Source organism: Salvelinus namaycush, chromosome 11, assembly GCF_016432855.1.
Source record: "Salvelinus namaycush isolate Seneca chromosome 11, SaNama_1.0, whole genome shotgun sequence".
Classification (NCBI taxonomy): domain Eukaryota; kingdom Metazoa; phylum Chordata; class Actinopteri; order Salmoniformes; family Salmonidae; genus Salvelinus; species Salvelinus namaycush.
Genome location: NC_052317.1, coordinates 14,500,904 through 14,518,178, shown reverse-complemented (window position 1 = coordinate 14,518,178; position 17,275 = coordinate 14,500,904). Strand labels below are relative to the sequence as shown.

General features: G+C 45.2%; 1 protein-coding gene across 1 annotated transcript in view; it reads right to left on the bottom strand.

Moving 5' to 3' along the window:
- LOC120056304 (glypican-3-like) overlaps positions 1-17,275 on the bottom strand; it is a 232,856-nt gene that overhangs the window by 156,839 nt on the left and 58,742 nt on the right. The window contains exon 4 of the mRNA XM_039004544.1: positions 12,319-13,022. Within this exon, the coding sequence (XP_038860472.1) occupies positions 12,319-13,022 (704 nt within the window). The remainder of the gene's footprint in view (positions 1-12,318; positions 13,023-17,275) is intronic.

The following is a 17,275-nucleotide window of genomic DNA, read 5'->3' as shown; positions in this document are numbered from 1 at the left end:
TGCTGTCTCCCTGTAGCCCACAGAAAGGATGGTGTGATCATTTTACTAGGAAAGTTAGTTAAGAACAAACTCTTATTATCAATGACAACCTAGAAACAGTGGGTTAACTGCCTTGTTTTACCATGTCAGCTCAGGGATTTGATCTTGCAACCTTTCGGTTACTGGCCCAAAGCTCTAACCACTAGGCTACCTGCCGCCCCATATGCATGGTGTCCAAATCAAATCAAACTTTATTTGTCACAGGCGTCGAATACAACAGTGTAGTAGACCTCACCATGAAATGCTTACTTACAAGCCCTTAACCAACAGTGCAGTTCGAGGAGAGTTAAGAAAATATTTACCACATAAACTAAAGTAAAAAATACACCCACTGTAGGTAAAAAGTAACACAATAACATAACAATAACGAGGCTATATACAGGGGGTACCGGTACCGAGTCAGTGTGCGGGATTACAGGTTAGTTGAGGTAATTTGTACATGTAGGTGGGGGTGAAGTGACAATGCATTGATAATTAACAGCGAGTAGCAGCAGTGTACAAAACAAATGGACGGATGGATGGACAGGCTGGGAGAGGTTCAATGTTCAATGTAAATAGTCCGATGGCCATTTGATTAATTGTTCAGTAGTCTAATGGCTTGGGGGTGGAACCTGTTAAGGAGCCTTTTGGTCCTATACTTGGCGTTCCGGTACCGCTTGCCGTGCGGTAACAGAGAGAACAGAGAGAACATGTGGTCTGATTAGACAAAAATAGAGCTTTTTGGTCTAAACTCCACTCGCCGTGTTTGGAGGAAGAAGAAGGATGAGTACAACCCCAAGAACACCATCCCAACCGTGAAGCATGGAGGTGGAAACATCATTATTTGGGGATGCTTTTCTGCAAAGGGGACAGGACGACTGCACCGTATTGAGGGGAGGATGGATGGGGCCATGTATGCCGAGATCTTGGCCAACAACCTCCTTCCCTCAGTAAGAGCATTGAAGATGGGTCGTGGCTGGGTCTTCCAGCATGACAACGACCCGAAACACACAGCTAGGGCCTTGAGAAGCATCTCAAGGTCCTGGAGTGGCCTAGCCAGTCTCCAGACCTGAACCCAATAGAAAATCTTTGGAGGGAGCTGAAAGTCCGTATTGCCCAGCGACAGCCCCGAAACCTGAAGGATCTGGAGAAGGTCTGTATGGAGGAGTGGGCCAAAATCCCTGCTGCAGTGTGTGCAAACCTGGTCAAGAACTACAGGAAACGTATGATCTCTGTAATTGCAAACAATGGTTTCTGTACCAAATATTAAGTTCTGCTTTTCTGATGTATCAAATACTTATGTCATGCAATAAAATGCAAATTAATTACTTAAAAATCATACAATGTGATTTTCTGGATTTTTGTTTTAGATTCCGTCTCTCACAGTTGAAGTGTACCTATGATAAAAATGACAGACCTCTACATGCTTTGTAAGTAGGAAAACCTGCAAAATCGGCAGTGTATTAAATACTTGTTCTCCCCACTGTAGGTCCTGGATGGCAGGAAGCTTGGCCTCAGTGACGTACTGGGCCGTACGCACTAGCCTCTGTAGCGCCTCATGGTCAGATGTCAAGCAGTCGCCATTCAAGGCGGTGATGCAACTGGTCAGGATGCTCTCGATGGTGCAGCTGTATAACATTTTGAGGATCTGGGGACCCATGACAAATATTTTCAGTCTCCTGAGGGGGAAAAGGTTTTGTCATGCCCTCTTCACGAGTGTCTTGGTGTGTTTGGACCATGATAGTTTGTTGGTGATGTGGACACTTGAAACTCTTGACCCGCTCCACTACAGCCCCGTCGATGTTAAGTACTGGTCCCCTTGGTGAGGTCATGCACACACACACAATATTTATATTTACCACAAGTAGAATCCTTTTTCCTCCTATGTATTTGGAATACATTCGGCTAAGTGGCAATGCAATTTTAATCGCTATGGTACTATTTTCACAAGTATGTGATGAATTTTCAAAGCTCTTTGTACAAAACTCCAAACTGGTAACACTTGTAACCCAGCCAGTCTTCCATTCAAAATCTTTCATTGCGCATTGACCCAAAATATATGTTTACTGTGAAATATAATGGGTACATTGGTTTCTCGTCACGAAACATAACATAATGATATCTTCTCAATTTTGTTATTTTAACAAGCAATAAAAAAAATGTAATCTCTTTGGGACTATTTTCACAAGTATGTGGTGAATTTTCGAAACTCCAAACTGGTAACACTTAGGGGGCACATAGGGGGCACACGTGCCCCCTCAGATTTGTATGTCTGTAAAGTAGACACATAAAAAGTATAATATACACTCGAATGTACTACTATGATGATGACTATTATGATTTCACTTCACAGTACGTTTAAAAAAAATCTGATATTGACAAGAACAGAAATGTACTGTATGTAACAAATCAATGTTTATTGGTCACGTACACAGATGTCACAGAACGTGCAGTAAAACTCTTGTGTTTCGAGCTCCTACAGTGCAGTAATACAATTTCAATACAATACAAATACGATACTCCAGAAAGCCCAAAACAAGAAAGAAATATATCCCTACGCAGTAAACATCCAAAATTAAGTTGCTGGGGTGTTTTTGATGGGGGTGGGTTCACACTCCGTTACTAAAATTGCATTGGCCAATACAGTATTGTAATACCAAAATATATGACATTTACGTAGCAGACAATTTTATACAAAAGTGCCAACAGTCCACACATTTTGGTATGTGACCGCAGTGGTAATCAAACCCACAACTCTGGTGTTGCTAACACCATGCTCTTATGAACTGAGCCATGTACAGGACCACTGCGATGCATAAGTACAATACAATACTGTAAAATATAATACGCGATTACAATACAGGTGGAAGATGTATGATTGCCATTCCCTCTTACAGGCCATTGATGAGGTCATCATACCCCTTGATTTGTTCTACATTTTGTTGTGTTACAACCTGAATTCAAAATGTATTAAATATACTGTATTTTCTCTCACCCATCTACATATAATAACCCATAATGACAGAGTGAAACATGTTTATAGAAATTGTTGCATATTGATTGACATCCCTGAGTCCATACATGTTAGAATCACCTTTGGCAGCAATAAAAGTTGTGAATCTTTCTGGGTAAGTCTCTAAGAGCTTTGCATGCCTCGATTGTACAATATTTGCGCATTATTACAATTCTTCAAGCTCTGTCAAGCTAGTTGTTGATCATTGCTAGACAGCCATTTTCAATTCTTGCCATATATTTTCAAGCCGATTTAAGTCAAAACTGTAACTAGGCCACTCAGGAACATGCAATGTCTTCTTTGTAAACAACTCCAGCGTAGATTTGGCCTTGTATTTAGGTTATTGTCCTGTTGAAAGGTGAATTTGGCTCCCAGTGTCTTCTGGAAAGCAGACTGAACAAGGTTTTCTCTAGGATTTTGCCTCTTAGCTCCATTCCGTTTCTTTTTATCCTAAACTCCCTACTCCATGCCGATGACAAGCATACCCATAACATGATGCAGCCTCCACCATGCTTGAAAATATGAAGTGTGGTACTCAGTGATGTGTTGTGGATTTGCCCCAAACATAGCGCTTTGTATTCAGGACATAAAGTTATTTTCTTTGCCACATTTTTGCCAATTTTACTTTAGTGCCTTATTGCAAACAGAATGCATGTTTTGGAATATTTTTATTCTGTACAGGCTTCATTCTTTTTACTCATTTAGGTTAGTATTGTGGAGTAACTACAATGTTGTTGATCCATCCTCAGTTATCTCCTCACAGCCATTCAACTCTTTTACTGTTTTAAAGTCCCCATTGGCCTCATGGTGAAATCCCTGAGTGTTTTTTCCCTCTCCGGCAACTGAGTTAGGAAGGATGCCTGTATCTTTGTAGTAATTGGGGTATTGATATACCATCCAAAGTGTAATTAATGACTTCACCACTCTCAAAGGGATATTCAATGTCTGCTTTTTTTTACCAATAGGTGCCCTTCTTTTGCGAGGTATTGGAAAACCTCCCTGTTTTTTGTGGTTGAATCTGTATATATCAAATATATCAATATATTTGCCTGTATTTACTCCACAAAAATGAAATTCTAATTAGCTGCTAATGTAGCTATCATACAGAACTACAAATGCCATGATGTTCTGAATGAGACTGCCAAATTGAGTAAAAGGTAAGAATCTCTGGATTAACTATCTAATGTTAACTAAATTTAGTATTGAATAAATTGTCAACATTTCCTTAAATTGAAAATTCTGTTAACGCTCTTGGTCAAGTTTTAAATGTACACAATACCTGTTAGCAAAGGTGTCAGCTAAAGATGACATGCAGGGGCTTGCAGGGATTTGTAGTCTACTTTGATGCTAATTAGCATTTCTTTTTTTAATCTGAGAGTAAATGGAGCTAAATATATTGATAAAAGTCACCTTGTCCTAGAAAGATTTACACGGTTATTAAAACGTTACACCAGGGTAAGTATACACAAAACACAGCTCTTATTTTAAGTGTTTCTAAAATCCCCTATGGGAAAACTGAATGGTGGAAAAACGATTGGAACCCTTTCCCTGTGTATGACCGCTAGGTTTTATGGGTATTATGACACGTCCACAGTGTACTCCACTATACTTATTGACTCAAAACATTTGAGCTTTAAATGTTTTATTAATATTGTGGCAGATGGCAGAGAGAGGTGAGGGGAGTGGTGATTGTAGGAAGATATCTTGCAGCTCGCTGGCTCCACCCCCGAGTCTTATATGGACTTCCTGCCACAACGAGGCAAGCCGGTGGATCATTAAGCCATTGAGTGCTTGGGGATAAAAGAGGAAGCGGGCTGCACAAAGAGTGTAAGAAGCGGGAGAATTACCCGTTGCAAATATCACTAATAAATTCCTAATTTGCATTGTAGTTGTGCTCCTTGTACGTGTTCGGTTATTGAACTTGGTGACGTGGAAACCCCACACCCTTGAGCCTTCTACAATATATACTGATGTACTGCATTTTTTAAATTCATTTTTTTTACATAATTCCACTTTGACTTGATAGGTTATTGTGTGTAGGCCAGTGACACAACATGTCAAGGCACTGTATATCATCAGACTGAAGTGTATGACATGGAAGGGAAGGAGAAAATCATGTCTGATATGCTCCCAAATGTGATTTACTGGAAAGAAAGAGGCCATGATAGACTAAGAATGGTACATGTAGAGTACAACCCGCAACCCCAAATGACCCCTTGGGGTTTCCTCCATTCAGCCTGTGGCCTGGATGTCTCCCCACACTTCTCCTAGGAGACAGCTTTCTGTTCCATCTTTACCAGCTTTCCCCATCCCTCTCTTTCCACAACCAACACTCTTGACTTCTCTCCCGCTCTTATTCCTCCTCTCTTTCACTCTCTCTCACTTTCTACATCTGTCCATCTCCACTTCCTCCGCTCCCGTTCTATATCTATCCCTGTCTCTCTTCTTATTGCATACCAAGTGATGTCAGGGCTAATTAAACAGAGAGAGAGACTAAGACAGATCCAGCCCCTTATATACTACAGTGGACTGTCTTAGTCTCTAACTTTAACTGTCTTAGTCTCTAGCTCTAACTTTGTCACAACTTGAAGGGACGCTGTTTTTCTCCGCTGTAATCCTGTAATCATTAAATTATTCACATATGATTTCAAAATGCTTGTTTATTTTTATTTATTTTTATAAATACGGATGTTGCTTTGGAGTTTGTTGTTGCGCGGATTGTCATCCAATCCCACGACTGTAAACACATTTGGCCTAAACTATACACATGGCAGAGGTTCTCAGAGGATGGGATGCACTTAATGACAGAGAGACAGAGACCGCGAGAGAGAGAGACAGAGACCGAGAGAGAGAGACAGAGACAGAGACAGAGACAGAGAGAGAGAGAGAGAGAGAGACCGAGAGAGAGAGAGAGAGAGACCGAGAGAGAGAGACAGAGACAGAGAGAGAGAGAGACAGAGAGAGAGAGACAGAGACCGAGAGAGAGAGAGACAGAGACCGAGAGAGAGAGAGACAGAGACCGCGCGAGAGAGACAGAGACAGAGAGAGAGAGACAGAGACCGAAAGAGAGACAGAGACAGAGAGAGAGAGAGAGAGAGAGAGAGACAGAAGCAAGCTGGTCCTAGGGCTCTGTTCACAAACACAAACACACCCCACAGAGCCCCAGGACAACAGCACAATTAGACCCAACCAAATCATGAGAAAACAAAAAGATAATTACTTGACACATTGGAAAGAATTAACAAAAAAACAGAGCAAACTAGAATGCTATTTGGCCCTAAACAGAGAGTACACAGTGGCAGAATACCTGACCACTGTGACTGACCCAAACTTAAGGAAAGCTTTGACTATGTACAGACTCAGTGAACATAGCCTTGCTATTGAGAAAGGCCGCCGTAGGCAGACATGGCTCTCAAGAGAAGACAGGCTATGTGCACACTGCCCACAAAATGAGGTGGAAACTGAGCTGCACTTCCTAACCTCCTGCCCAATGTATGACCATATTAGAGAGACATATTTCCCTCAGATTACACAGATCCACAAAGAATTTGAAAACAAATCCAATTTTGATAAACTCCCATATCTACTGGGAGAAATTCCACAGTGTGCCATCACAGCAGCAAGATTTGTGACCTGTTGCCACAAGAAAAGGGCAACCAGTGAAGAACAAACACCATTGTAAATACAACCCATATTTATGCTTATTTATTTTAACTTGTGTGCTTTAACCATTTGTACATTGTTACAACACTGTATATATATAATATAACATTTGTAATGTCTTTATTGTTTTGAAACTTCTGTATGTGTAATGTTTACTGTTAATTTGTATTGTTTATTTCACTTTTGTATAATATCTACCTCACTTGCTTTGGCAATGTTAACACGTTTCCCATGCCAATAAAGCCCCTTGAATTGAATTGAATTGAAATTGACAGAGAGAGAGAGACAGAGACCGAGAGAGAGAGAGACAGAGACCGAGAGAGAGACAGAAAGAGACAGAGAGAGAGAGGCGGGAAGTGAGCGTGGGTGAGCGATAGAGAGAGGGGGGAGGGAAAGAGAGGGAGGTCAATTGAGTCCATCACGTCACTGTGTGTGATCCGGTATCTGAGGCTCACACACAATCAGAAAGAGGAAGTGAACAGTCGCCAAAGACCACCAATCATATTTGAGTCACAGTGGATGCACCCACTGCACTCAAATTCCTCATGAATGAACTGCAATACTAAAGAAATAGGCCTATAAACATTAAAACAATGCCAGAAGCACACTAACGGTTGTTCAGTTGGCGCCTTTTTGAGGACAGTGGGGATTGTATGTTGGCAGTCTAGTGGGCACTAGGTGAAGCCACAGGGCGTGGAGAGGAAGGAGACTGAGGGAAATGAAGAGAAAGGGTCATGTAATGACAAGGAGGTGACTTGGGGATAGGACAGGTTGGGATCTACTCTCCCAGTAGCTGTTGTCTGCTATTTCAACTGAGTACAGCGTACAATCCTTTTAGGGCCGCTTTCACCTTGATATCAAGGGGGGAAATGACTATAGCCGTATCATAGTGCCTCTATGACATTAAAAACAGCATCTGAGAAATTATGCCAATGGTGAAAATTATACGAATTGTGAAATTCCTGCGATCCCAGTCATGGATACTTGGACTATAAAGTAATAGTGCAGCCATGATGGTTGACAATTACACTGTGTTTCCATGGTGTGTGTGTGTGTGTGTGTGTGTGTGTGTGTGTGTGTGTGTGCGTGCGTGCGTGCGTGCGTGCGAGAAGAATGCTTGTGTTGCTCAGCGGTAATGCTGCTATCAGCACATTATGAAGACCTGGAAAGAAAGACAGAGAGGAGTGGGGGGGGGGGGGGGGGGGGGGGAGAAGAGGGCTGAATGGAGGAGAGGAATGTTCCCTGTGTCAGAGAGCAACATCATCAGCTAATGAAGATCAGTCTTGCTGAGTTAGCAACCAATCGTTGACGGGGATCGACTCCCTGCCAAGGTGAAAAACATGTTGAGTTGTCCTTAAGACACAGATCTAGGAACAGCTTACCCTCCCAAATCCTCATCTCAACCACTAGAGGGAAAAACGCATAGCTGACCTTAGACCACAGTCTGGAGGCAATTTAAATGTACTCCAAAATATGACAGCCCCCCCCCCCCCCCACACACACACCCCTCCACACGCAGGCACACACACACACACCCCTCCACACGCAGGCACACACACACACACACACACACATAAGAAAGATCAATAACTGTGATGTGGATGAAGCCAGCCAGTGTAATGTGGTTGTCTACCTTCTCCCCTCATGGTTTTAGCCTGTCTTGTCATTACTGCCTTATGGGGGAATGCTAATAACAAACTGCTGGGACTGAAGATAATGGAAACTATGGCCAGTGGGACTAGGAGAGGGATTATATTCACTATGCTAGGGGGTCATCTGTATAGTCTAAAATAAGTGTGGGGCTGTGTGAGTGGATGGGGGGGAGGACTAGGATGCCTGTCTGTCATATTTTGGAGAAGATTTAAATTAAGTGGATGGGGGGTGATAGTTTTACTATCCTTGTGGGGACCAGAAGGGTCACTTCCTCATCTCCCCAGTCTCAATAAGAGAGGGAATGTGTAAAAAAAATTATCCCGCGAACAGAGAGGGGAGAGAGAGAAGAGAAAACAGAGAGGGGAGAGAGAGAAGAGAGAGAGAGAGAGAGGAGAGAGGGGAGAGAGCAGAGAGGGGAGAGAGGGGAGAGAGCAGAGAGAGAACAGAGAGGGGAGAGAGCAGAGAGAGAGAGAGAGCAGAGAGAGAGAGCGGAGAGAGAGCAGAGAGAGGAGAGAGAGGAGAGAGAGAAGAGAGAGAGGAGAGAGAGAGGGGTGAGAGAGAAGAGAGAACAGAGAGAGAGAGAGATAACAGAGAGAGAGCAGAGAGAGAAGAGAGAGATTAGAGAGACAGAGAGGGGAAGGGTAGACACAGGAAAACATGGCTCCCTGCAGAGAAAAGGCTGTGCAACCACTGCACAACAGCAGAACCTGAGACGGAGCTGCATTTCATGACAAAATGTCAAAAATATAAAACAATTAGAGAGAGTGTCATTTCCCCAAATTTGAAACCCTTATTCAAGGTTTCAAAGACCTCTCTGATGAGAGTAGGCTACCAGTCCTGTTGGGGGAGGACGCAGAGAGCTGTGGGTTGGCAGCGCACTACATTGCTGCCTGCCATAAGTTGAGGGACAGTGTCTGACAGACCAATCAACCTACACATGTCCTCTACTGTATGTTTATTGTTATTGTTGAATGTATGATTATTTTGACACTTGGTTATTGTTGTTACTGTTGTCCCGTTGACAATTTTGATTCTTATTATTTTCATATTGTAAATATCCAAAGTAAGCTTTGGCAATATGTACATTGCTACGTCATGCCAATAAAGCAAATTGAATTGAATTGAATTGCCAGAGAGGGGAGAGAGAAGAGAGAGCAGAGAGAGAAGAGAGATATTAGAGAGAGAGAGAGAGAGAGAGAGAGAGAGAGAGAGAGAGAGAGAGAGAGAGAGAGAGAGAGAGAGAGAGAGAGAGGGGAGAGAGATGAGAGAGAGAGAGAGAGAGAGAGAGAGAGAGAGAGAGAGAGGGGAGAGAGGGGAGAGAGATAGGAGAGAGAGAGTGAGAGAGCAGAGAGAGAGAGGAGAGAACAGAGAGAGAGAAGAGACAGCAGTAAGACAGAGAGAGAGGAGAGGAGAGAGAAGAGAGATTAGAGAGAGAAAGAGAGAGAGACAGAGAGAGAGAGAGAGAGAGGGGAGAGAGAGAGGAGAGAGAGAGCAGAGAGAAAGAGGAGAGAGTGAGAGAGCAGAGAGAGAGAACAGAGACGGAGAAGAGACAGCAGTAAGACAGAGAGAGAGGAGAGAAGAGAGAAAGAGAGAGAGACAGAGAGAGAGCCCGTGGTGTGTGAGTCAACTACTAAACCGTTTGGGATAACTTCCCAGTGTAAAACCACAGCATCACAATAATTCATTTAATAACAACTCTACATAACACACGAGTCGGCAGAAATCCCAGAGACATAGCTACTGGTACGTCGACAGTACAGTCTACAGTACAGTCTACAGTACACATCTACGGTACATGTCTACAGTAGTCTACAGTACAGTCTACAGTATAGTCTACGGTACACGTTTACAGCACATTTGACAGTATAGTCTACGGTACACGTCTACGGTACACGTCTGCAGTAGTCTACAGTATAGTCTACAGTACACGTCTATAGTATAGTCTATAGTACAGTCTACAGTACAGTCTACAGTACATTCTACAGTATAGTCTACAGTATAGTCTATAGTACACGTCTACAGTCCAGTCTACAGTACAGTCTACAGTATAGTCTACAGTATAGTCTACAGTACAGTCTACAGTACAGTCTACAGTACATTCTACAGTATAGTCTACAGTACAGTCTGTAGTACACGTCTACAGTACAGTCTACAGTACCGTCTACGGCACACGTCTGCAGTAGTCTAAAGTACAGTCTACAGTACAGTCTACAGTACACGTCTACAGTACAGTCTACAGTACAGTCTATAGTACACATCTACAGTACAGTCTACAGTACACGTCTACAGTACACGTCTACAGTACACATTTACAGTACAGTCTACAGTCCAGTCTACGTCTACAGTATAGTCTACAGTACAGTCTACAGTACAGTCTACAGTACACATTTACAGTCCAGTCTACAGTCCAGTGTGCAGTACGAATGAATCAAGAAAGATGTGAGGGAAAAGAAAAACCAGAGTGAATCTTCCAGAAACCCCTGTACAAAACCTTCTAATTGTTTTGCTTTTCACTGCAAAATGAAGAGAGGTGAACAGAGGAATGTTTAAAAGAAGGGATAGAGAGATGGGGGTGAAATTGAAGAGTGGGAGGGGGGGGGGGGGGGGGGGGTTAAAAGGTGACCCGGCATGGTAGTCGTGTGGTTTGGGTCTTTATAGTTGTGTTCTATAAAGACATGGGACAGTCCTTTATACAGGCCAGCGCTCTGTGCTACCCTTACAGTTCCACTCGCCCAGGGTCCCCACTGTACGTAGGAGTGTGGGGGGGACATAGTGTGTGTGAGAGGGGTGAGTGATTGTGTCTGTGTGTCCACTGTGTGTGTATGTGTGTGTTTGTGTGTGTGTGTACATGTGCATATACAGTATGCGTGTGTATCTTGTGCGTGTGTATAGAGCCGAGGACCCAAAGTCATTGTCCCATTGGGGCATGCCACTTTGCCAGAAACAATTTGTCCCTTAGCTGGGCTGTGTGTGTGTGTGTGAGTGCATGCATGTGTTGCCTCATGAATACCAAGCAGGCAGCCAGACCCGGGGTTCTGGGTCTGCATACTTGGACGGACCCTGCCTCTAAACCTGGCAACTCACCCACTTCACTCTCTCTGGGGGCAATTTAGACAGAGGCTACCCTGCATGTCCAGTTCAAGGACTTCAGTTATTTTTCTCCGCCAGTTTCCTTCCTCTCCGCTAGTTCAGTCAAGATATCTGTAGTTCAAGTCAGAGCCAGACAGGATCATATGCTCTGTCTGAATCACAGTCTCTCCCTACTGCAACCCCAGACTCCCAATACACCACATCACAACAGACTATAGCTGTTGGCTAACACCCTCCATAGAAATTCAGTGAGACGAAGAGAAAGAGGAAGGGAGAGAGAGCGAGAGACAGAGAGAGACAGAGAGTTCAGTGTATAACTAAATGTAACTCCATATGAGACCCAGTAAAGCCAGTAGTCAGACAGTAAAAGTTACCAGTAAAGGTTGTTGGAGCAGTGTGGTATTCAGACCACATAAAGCCAGTCTGGTGGTTCTGGTCCTGAGGGTGCAGCCAGAGACAGACTGGACATATGAATGGTGTTATAGCAACAAGATCTCCCGGACTCACTTCATTATTCAACGTTTGTCCATGGGGGGATAAACGTCTATGGGTAAAGTGATAGTAGGTAAGGGTTAAGGTTGTTAAAACAGAAATAAACTTGACTGTTTAGCATTAAAAAAATGACAGTTAAGTTTAGGCAATAATTCCAACTGTTTAAGGTTAGGGTTAAGGTTTGGGATAAAGTTAAAACAGAAAAAATAAAAATGAGTGCCTAGCACCGGGATTGAACCCGCGATGTTTGGGACCTGGACAAACGTTGAATACTGATGTTTATCTCGTGTGATCTCGAGAGAAACTCAAGATCTTCGCTTCGGGTGGGATGGCCTCATTCACGTAAAACCACTCAGCTAACACCACAGGGAGTGTGTGCTTCTACTCACCGTAGCGGTCAGCGTGGGCCCATGGAGCTGAGCGTGTAGTATGGCCTCATTCACGTGCCCCCTGACTCCAAGCAGGGCCAGTTCCAGGCTGTGTTGTCCGGCCACAGCATTGGTCAGTTCCTCCAGAGCCGCCACATACCTCCGCCAGGGCCCGTCCAGCTCGGCCACGCTCGCCAAGCACCCGCGCATCACGTTCAGGCAGTAGCCCACGCACGGCTTGATCAGCGTCAGCCCACGGCAGTGCGAGCAGTACTGCATCTTGGTCAAGCCACGTAAACACTCTTTGGTGAAGGAAACGTGTTCGGTGGCGTTCATGACTTCGGTGCCCTCGGCGAGGGCCAGGGATAAGGCTCGCCCGGCGCCCAGGGTGCGCCCCAATTCCTGAGCGAGCGTTTCGGGGTGAGGGCCGAATGGGTTGACGTCCTGCCGTGTGGCGCGGAGACACTCGCCCCGCTCGCCGGTCAAGCCACCATGGACGCCCACGCCCGGGTTGACCAGGCGCCCATAGACGAGCGGGAAGAGGTTGTCGTGGAAACGGGCCACGGCAGCTTCGAGGGAGAGGTTGTGTCCGCGGATGTAGAGGGAGAGGGAGGAGAACAGGGCGTTGACATGGGGGAGGGCCTCCCGGGAGAGGGGCGAGTAGGTGTCTTCCAGCAGGGAGGAGAGGTGGCCCTGGGAGAAGGAGAGCAGGTACTGGAAGGTGTCTGGAGGGAGGGGAGGGGGAAGACATCAGGGCCTGGTTACATTTACGTTAATAAAATAATGACAAAACAGATTATTTAGGCAGTGTAGTATACAGTGCATTCAGAAAGTATTCAGACCCCTTAAATTTTTCCACATCTTGTTACATTACAGCCGTGTTCTAAAATGGGTTAAATAAATAAAAAATCCTCAGCAATTTACACACAATTCCCCATAATGACAAAGTGAAAAGTGCAGAAAAGAGTGCAGAAAAGAGGTCAGAGAGGATATTCTCTCTCTCTCTCTCTCTCTCTCTCTCTCTCTCTCTCTCTCTCTCTCTCTCTCTCTCTCTCTCTCTCTCTCTCTCTCTCTCTCTCTCTCTCTCTCTCTCTCTCTCTCTCTCTCTCTCTCTCTCTCTCTCTCTCTCTCTCTCTCTCTCTCTCTCTCTCTCTCTCTCTCTCTCTCTCTCTCTCTCTCTCTCTCTCTCTCTCTCTCTCTCTCTCTCTCTCTCTCTCTCTCTCTCTCTCTCTCTCTCGCAGGAGCAACAGCAACTGTGGAGAAACTGAGACACGGTGCCAACCCAACACATGTAATCACACACACTCGCAAAATATGACATAAAGATACTAAACACACTTACAAGGAGATGAATAGATGATCTGGGGTTGTAGTAAAAACACACATACAGTCCAGTCTACAGTCCAGTCTACAGTACACGTCTACAGTCCAGTCTACAGTACAGTACTAATATCTTGTTAATGTTTGTATGTGCTTGCATGTTTGTGTGTGTCCACACACACTAAATCAGACACTTTCCTGCCAAGCCAGTACCCACACACAGACACACACACACACACACACACACACACACACACACACACACACACACACACACACACACACACACACACACACACACACACACACACACACACACACACACACACACACACACACACACACACACAGAGAGAGAGAGAGAGAGAAACCGAACAACAGTCATCTCTCCCAGTCAACAGCTGCATAACCTAATACCAGTGTGCTGTTAGGGACAGGGACACCCCACCAGGGACTCTCCTCTACGGCCCTAGAAAACCACAAGGCCAAGTTTATAACGTTCCACCGCATCATCACCACAGCAGCTCTGTGCACAAGCAAACAGTCACATATACATACAAGCACGCACACACACAATCAGGCGTTGGCGTTTGGTGTGTGTGTTTCGGGGAGGGTGTGTGTGTGTGTGCGTGCTTGAGTGCATGCATATGTGACTGTCTGCATGGCTGTGAGTGTGTGTGTGTTTGTGTGTATATGCATGCGTCTAATGAGTCATATTCTGTCTCTGGTTTAACAGCCACAGTGAGGTGACCAGATAGACAGTTGAGGTCGTGTGAACGTGACTGACAGACAGGCAGGGCTGTGTCTGTCACTCTACCCGATCAGGAAGATTAATAAAGTTAAAAGTCAAAGGTGAGAGGGCTGGGGATAATAGTCAAACAATACATCGTTGGGATAGAGAGGGGGAGAGAGAAAGAATGTGAGAGGGGGGGGGGGGCAGAGATGGGATGAAAAGGGTAGAGGAAGAAAGAGAAGCAAAGCGAGAGAAGGAAAGAGAGAGGTCTAAATCAGAAGACAGCTAGAGAAAGAGGGAAAGAGAGAGAATAACTACACAGAGTGACGGAGAGAAAACGACAGGAAGAAGATTGATGAAACGGAGGAAGGGATCAAGAGAAAAAGCAGAGAGAGAAACTCTCTGTAACCAGCTCAAAGCCTCCCCTCCCCAGCCCGTTGAGTTGAGCTGCAGCGGCAGTGCCAGTATGTTACAGGCCAGGCTGGTTGGCCTGGCCAGCGGGATGAAAACCACAGGGCACTCAGCCCCACTACGTGCCAGCAGGGTTGGGTTACAGCGTTACAGAGCTGTAGTCTTCAGGAGGCAGAGACCAGTCGTGACACAGACCCTCAGTCAAACAGCTCAAAGCAGGGCTAGTTAGACAGGGAGGCAGGCCGACCCAGTAAAATAGGAACATGTTAGTTCACCAAGCCATGATGTACAAGCTTTTGTTCTGGTAGTGATACCCTTCAGCTAATCAAGGTCTTGATGATTGCTAGTTCAATCGGGAGTGTTAGTGCTGGTTTGAAACAAAAGCCTGCAGCCTGCTCGCAACATGCCAACCACGGTAAGGTTGTAGCAAGATGACCTGGTAAGAACTGAACAATCTATATAAAAAGTACAATTTACGACCACTAGGAATAGTAAGCGAACCAATCTAGGCTACTCCCTTTCGATATTTAGGTCTACACTTTGTGAGGACATCCTGTGTTGTATTAAATTAGAGGTGCATGTTTTCACTCGATCCACCTCCGGGGGAATGAAACAAGACTAGAGAGACCAGAACAACTTCTGAACATGGAGAAAAACAACTACTGTATAACGTAGTGGACTCCACCTATTGAACCACACCGGGCTACGATACATCTGGCTTGAATAGGACCCCGGGTCCTGAACCGGTCTCTGTGTCTCCACGGCTGTTAGCTCAAACACTTCCCTCTCAAAACACCGCTCTGGGACAACTGTCCACCTCTCAGGCACTGCTCTGACGAAGTCCAGACGCACACTAGGCCTAGTCTCTTCTTTAGTTCGTCTCTGTCTCTGTCTCTTTCTTCTAACGGATTTGGCTGTAGTCTTTGTGTTAAATCACATTGTTGATCCTCTCCTCCATCTTCTGGAGCAGGGGAATATAGTAGGGGAATATAAACCCAATACCAGTGAGAACTCCACCAAGTGGTCATCACGGTCAACTTGTGTTTGACCACTGTCTGACAGCTGTGTCTGCCGTTCTAGGACACAAACATCCCTCCCTGGGTGGCGATCATTATGCCTTCACTGTCTCTCACCAGAAAGAACTCTGGGATATGGTGAAATACCTTTAAGTCGTAATCATCAGTTTTTATGTGAGGCCATGATTAGCTATGATTAGCGATTTGTCAAGCAGTCTTTGAGTCCTGGACACATAGCATGACCCTAGCAAACTTTGTCTGCTTCCGTACACCACAGAACTCTAGCGCCTGCATTTTTGTGGCACTCCACGGTTTACAGCAATAGGGCTGGAGCCAAAACGTGTCATGAACACAATATTAAACCATGTTAAAGGGGTAGTTTAGCCCCCTTTAAAGGGCTGGTCGGGCAGTGAGTTAAAGTGGTGGTTTACCCCTTTAAAGTGTTGGCCGGGCAGTGAGTTAAAGTGGTGGTTTACTCCTTTAAAGTGTTGGCCGGGCAGTGAGTTAAAGTGGTGGTTTAGCCCTTTAAAGTGTTGGCCGGGCAGTGAGTTAAAGTGGTGGTTTACTCCTTTAAAGTGTTGGCCGGGCAGTGAGTTAAAGTGGTGGTTTACCCCTTTAAAGTGTTGGTCGGGGAGTGAGTTAAAGTGGTGGTTTACCCCTTTAAAGTGTTGGCCGGGCAGTGAGTTAAAGTGGTGGTTTACCCCTTTAAAGGGTTGATCGGGCAGTGAGTTAAAGGGGCAGTTTACCCCTTTAAAGTGTTGGCCGGGCAGTGAGTTAAATGGGTGGTTTACCCCTTTAAAGGGTTGGTCGGGCAGTGAGTTAAAGGGGTGGTTCCACATTGAGTGCATATGAAGGAGACTGCCACCACCACCACAACCACCGTAGCCCAAACAGAGTTCATATTTACAACGTTGCAATGAGACATTATACAGCGTCTTATACCAGCGCTGGCCTCGCCGAGCCTCTTATAAACAACTCCACTTTATTCACTGCTAGAGCTATTTCCTACTTTCTATTCTGCCCGGCGACCAAGGGCTTTTTCTGAGGTAATAACGCCTAAAGTGTCGTGGCTCGTACTCTGCAGTGCAGCCACAATAACAAATGGGTCAAAGTAACCACAGTCAGTGGCAGTGAGTTGTATGGGTTTTGACCACAACTATGGCATCCCTCCCCCAGTGTGGCGCGTAGCTCCTAGCCACTTCCCCAACGGGAGCAGACCTGTCTGGGGGAACAGACAGGGGAGAGAGGGGTAAGATCCAGGGCCAAACCTTCATGGTAGGGGTGCCAGCCCAACCCTCAGCCCAGACACGTGGCACCACAGATCTGTGTGTGTGTGTGTGTGTGTGTGTGTGTGTGTGTGTGTGTACCTACATGATCTCGCGCGCGTCCATGTGTGCACGTGCCAGCATGGTGGGAGGAGCTATAGGAGGACGGGCTCATTGTAACGGCTGGAATGGAATCAATGTAACGGAGTCAAAAGCGGTTTCCATATGTTTGA